Here is a 4,475-nt window from a genome sequence, read left to right as displayed (position 1 = left end):
AGCGACCTTCCCCCGGTACCCCCAGCAGAGCGTCCCCATCCCCCCGCCCCCAGACCTCCGGGGGCGTCGGCAGCCCTCTTACCTGCAGCTAGAAAGAGCTTCAGCACCACCGACGGCAGCAGCTTCATGTTCCCGGACCCAGCGGAGGCTACGAGGCAACAATCACTTTGGAGACAGCGGCCCCGGGGCGCTGGCACAGGAACTGGGGCGGGAGGAGCGCAGGAGATTCCGTGGGGCACGGTCGCCGCCGGCTGTTGGGTGCAAGCCTTGCGGGAACCTGCGCGGAGCTAGTGGCCTCTGGGCTTCGGTCTGCTCCCTCGGTCAGTCCGTGCGTCCTCGGTCAGTCCGTGCGTCCGTCCGCCCGTGACCCTGCGCTTCGGTCAGGGTGGCCTGCAACGTGAAGCGTGCGGCTCCTTCGGTCGACTGAGCGCTGCCAGCGCGCGGCCGGGAATAAGGCTCCGGGAGGCGCCGACGCTCCGCCCCGCCCCGCCCGCGCCGTGCCCTCCCCTTCCCCCTCCCGCGCTGGGACATCGCCCGGCTCCCGGCGCCTGCAGAATAGCCCCCGACCCGGCGGGCGCGACGGGGAAGGGGGCGGGAGTAGGGGCGGCGCTCACATTTTTTGAGACCAGGCCAGGGCAGCCGGGGCCTGACTGTGGGTAAGACTGGTGACCGGCAGGTGGCGGGAACCAGTTCCTACCTTTCCCCAAACCCTTGCCGCGCTGCAGCCTTGTGACCGCTGAGCTGAGTTCTGTTCGTGGACACCCCTCGTTCCTTCCCTTCTCCCAGGCCCAGTCCCTAAGGCCTTCCTGCTCCAAACCAGGGCTCTCCACCATGTCAGCCTCTGAGTTGTGGAAACATGCTTCTTTGCCTGCTAACACTGTAAGTAGTAAGTAATAATACATTTATTTATCATTTAAAAAGTAGACACATGAATGCCAGCAGATCTCATGAGCCCCAGGGTAACCAGAGTTGCAATTGCAGGCGCTTGGTATCAATCCAGCCAAAGCAAAGGAGGTTAGGACTCTTCAGCCAGGGAGCAGCTCCCCGCATCTTTCCCCTAGAGGACATAGTATCCATTAGGATTTTTGAACTATGGGTTATAATTCCCAGGCTTCTGGGATTGGACAACACAGGCTATGAAACAAGCCTCATACTTTTCCTTGCCTTTGAATATCACCCTCTTCCCCAACATAAAAACTGAGCCCACTCCTGCAGGACCAAGCTAGCTAGCCTAGGGTTGCTTTGTTCAATAGGTGCCAGGAGATTGATGTGTTTCTCTTCCAACCTTTTTATTGTGGCTAGGGTGTTCTGAAGTCAATGTCCTGACCCAAAGAAATGACTCTCAGTAGGTATTTCAGCTCCTAGGGACGTGCTGAGAAGGGATTTGTATGACAGAGGGCTGGGTTGGCATTCAGAGCCCTCAAATTGTGCCAGATAGAGCTGCTTCCGCCCATGTGTAGGGATAAAAACAGGCCTGCTATTTATACATCGTCTGTCCGACTGTCCCTCTCCATCCCCACTTTTGCAGGGGTCAGTCAGGCTCTGCCCTCTTAACCTGCCCCGGGCAGCCCTCCCAGCCTAGGTTCTAAGGGGCACTGGAATTACTACAGCCCTAAATTGGAATCCTGACTTTTCTTCTTTCTGACTTTGGACAAGTTATTTAATCTCACTGAGCCTCAGTTTCCACACCTCTGAAAAGGGGATAACGGTGATAATATTAGCACCTACTTTGGAGAGCGGTTTTTGAAGATTGAACAATGGAATTACTCCTTTGGGTGATAGGTATTGGGCCTAGGACCTCCGTGGATGGTCACCATGAAGGCCGCACCTTTTTTTTTTCTCCCTCAGCAGCTGTCTGATCACCTGCTTCCCCCAAACAAAGCCACCTTGGGGTCAGGGCTCTCCCCAGGGGAGGGGGGAGGGAAATACTTCCAGACACACAGCCAAGGCACCCAACCTTTCCCTGACCCAAGGCCAGGTTCACACCCTGCTGTCCTGTTCCAGCCTGCCTCTCCCTTTGCGTGCTCTTCCGCCTTCTCACCCCTACATCAGCCTTAGTCCCATTCACAGGGCAACTCCAAGCTTTCATCACACCTGGAAGCCTCACCCCGGCTAGGTTTGTGTGTCAGCCAGGTTTTACCGGAAGGGCCTGGAAAAGAAGACAAAAGGCCTGGAATGTATTGGGGACAGTCACTTCCCCTCTTAGAACATTGAGCGTCCAATGACCAAAAAAGAAATGGCAGTTAATGCAGGGGCAATCTCATTAACTTGTTTATTCCCAATATTTGCTGAATGCTTTTCAGGCACCAGGGACACAGCAATAAACCAGACAGCCACGGGTGTGCTTTCAAGGAGCGTACATTCTATAACAGGGGAGACAGGCAGGACAGAGTCAATAAAGAAGGAAAAATAGATGCTATGATGACAAGTGCCAAGATGAACGCTGAAATACAATAATGGCCCTGGCCGGTGTGTATAAGTGGTTAGAGCATCAGCTCGAGGACCAAAGAGTCTCAGGTTCGATTCTCGGTCAAGGGCACATACCTGGGTTGCAGATTCTATCCCGCGCCCCTATGTGGGCGCATGCGGGAGGCAGTCAATCAATGTGCCTCTCTCACATAGATGGTTCTCTCTCTCTCTCTCTCTTTCCCCGCCCATCCCTTCGCCCTCGCTCTCTCCCTCCCTCCCTCCCTCCCTCCCTTCCACTCTTTCTAAAAATCAATGGAAAAAATATTCTCTGGTGAGGATTAACAACAACAGAAAAATACAATTATGTATGTACTACAAAACGATGTGTCCCGATGCTTAGGATGACAATTTAGATTCGGTGACTGATTAGGCAAAAGCTTCTCTGAGCAGGTAACATGCCAGCTGAAGCATGAATAAGAAGAAGGAACCAGATTTGTTGTCATCCCTGGCAAAAGCAGTCCAAGCCATGCAAGCAGTGCAAAAGCTAGGTGGGAACAAGTGTGGAGCATTCAAGGAACAGCAAGCAGGCCAGAAAGGGAGGAGGAAGAGAAGATAATCCTGGAGCAAAGGCTAGGGACAGATAACAGTGGATGTCACAGAGCAAGGCAGACATTGGATTTTATGCCCTATCATTGTGACCATCAAGTGAGATGCCAATGGGGAAGTACAGTTAGGCAGAATTCTTTCATGTCTTCCCCTACCTGCTCTCTGGCTGTCAGGTGCCAGGGATACACTTCTAAGGAAGCTGAGTCCAAAAGGGCCACTCTGCTTTCCTTATCTATCGACCAGGAGAAAACTGAGGCTTGGAGACTTACTGGCCATGGGGCACTGGTGAGTTGAAGGGGTTAGAAACCCTGGCATCCTGCCTCCCCGCCCTGCACTGGGTTCCCAGGCCCCTGGAGAGCCAGGTCCATGATACTCTGAGAGCCACTAACTGACTCCCTGCTAAGCCGTGTGGACCTTGATTTGGGGAGAGCACTCAGAAACCAGTGGGGAGGAACCAGACGAAAGAGGTGCTGGTAACCAGAAAGGGGAGAAGGGAACCCAGAGAGGAACCAGTCTGAGTCTCTTCCCCACTGTGGCTGAGATGTCTACTCTAGTAGGATGGTTCCCCCAAACGTGGCTGTGCATCATAATCACCTGGGAATTTATTAAAGATAAAAAAAAGCCTAAGCCCCAGCTCAGTCCTCCTAATTCAAGGCCTCTTGGGGCGGGGCCCAAGCATTTATACTCGCAAGTAATTCTTACATTGGCCAGGCTCAGAAGCTAATTGGTCTGCATAGTTAACCCGGATAATGTGTCAAGCATCTGAACAAAATCTGAATCTCTACGGCAGAGGTAGGGGAGCTTTAAGTAAAGACACTTCCCACGTGCTCAGCACTTCACATGCATTATCTTGGGTGGTCCTCCCAACTGTCCTACAACTAGACGATCCTCCCCATGTTAAAGGGTCAAAACTCAAAGGGGTGAATACCAAGGTCACCCTACTAGTAAGAATCTCAGCCTCGATTTTTCTTGGGCTTGTGCTCTTAAGCTCAACATTACCCTGAATAAATGGATGAAGCGACAGCCACCCTCTCCCTGCTTCTAGCAGCAGTAACATCATCAGCTTTACGGAGGCTCAGTGCTCCCTCTGTCCTGGGGATGAGGGTAAGGATCTGTCTCACAGGCTGGAATGAGGATTAGGTCAGGGCAGCAGGGCAGCCAGTGAAATGGGTACACTCTCAGAAGCCAGACAGCCATGGGCTCAAATTTTGTTTCTGCTATTCTTTTAGCTTTCTAACTTTGGATATGTTATTCAGCTTCTCTGACCTACAGTTTGCTCATCTGCAAAATGAAGATAATAGTAACTATTATTATAGGACTCTTGTGTGATTAAATCAGATCATGTGCATAAAGCAGAATACGATGTCTGGCCCATAGTAGTTGCTTACTCAGTGACAGCTGTTATTAAAAACAAATGCTTCTTCCCTCCCTTCCTTCCTTCCTTCCTTCCTTCCTTCCTT

General features: G+C 52.2%; 1 protein-coding gene across 2 annotated transcripts in view; it reads right to left on the bottom strand.

Annotated features, from left to right (window-relative positions):
- The window catches only part of HBEGF (heparin binding EGF like growth factor), an 11,440-nt gene extending 10,989 nt beyond the window's left edge, over positions 1-451 (bottom strand). The window contains exon 1 of one of the 2 annotated variants that reach the window (XM_015569618.1): positions 83-451. In XM_015569618.1, the coding sequence (XP_015425104.1) occupies positions 83-128 (46 nt within the window). In that variant the 5' untranslated portion in view covers positions 129-451. The remainder of the gene's footprint in view (positions 1-82) is intronic. The other variant, XM_006772430.2, reaches the window with a different exon arrangement.
- Positions 452-4,475: the final 4,024 nt, after the last annotated feature.

Source organism: Myotis davidii, unplaced genomic scaffold, assembly GCF_000327345.1.
Source record: "Myotis davidii unplaced genomic scaffold, ASM32734v1 scaffold545, whole genome shotgun sequence".
NCBI lineage: Eukaryota > Metazoa > Chordata > Mammalia > Chiroptera > Vespertilionidae > Myotis > Myotis davidii.
Note: the sequence above shows the minus strand (reverse complement) of the source record. Positions and strands in the feature narration are given on the sequence as shown.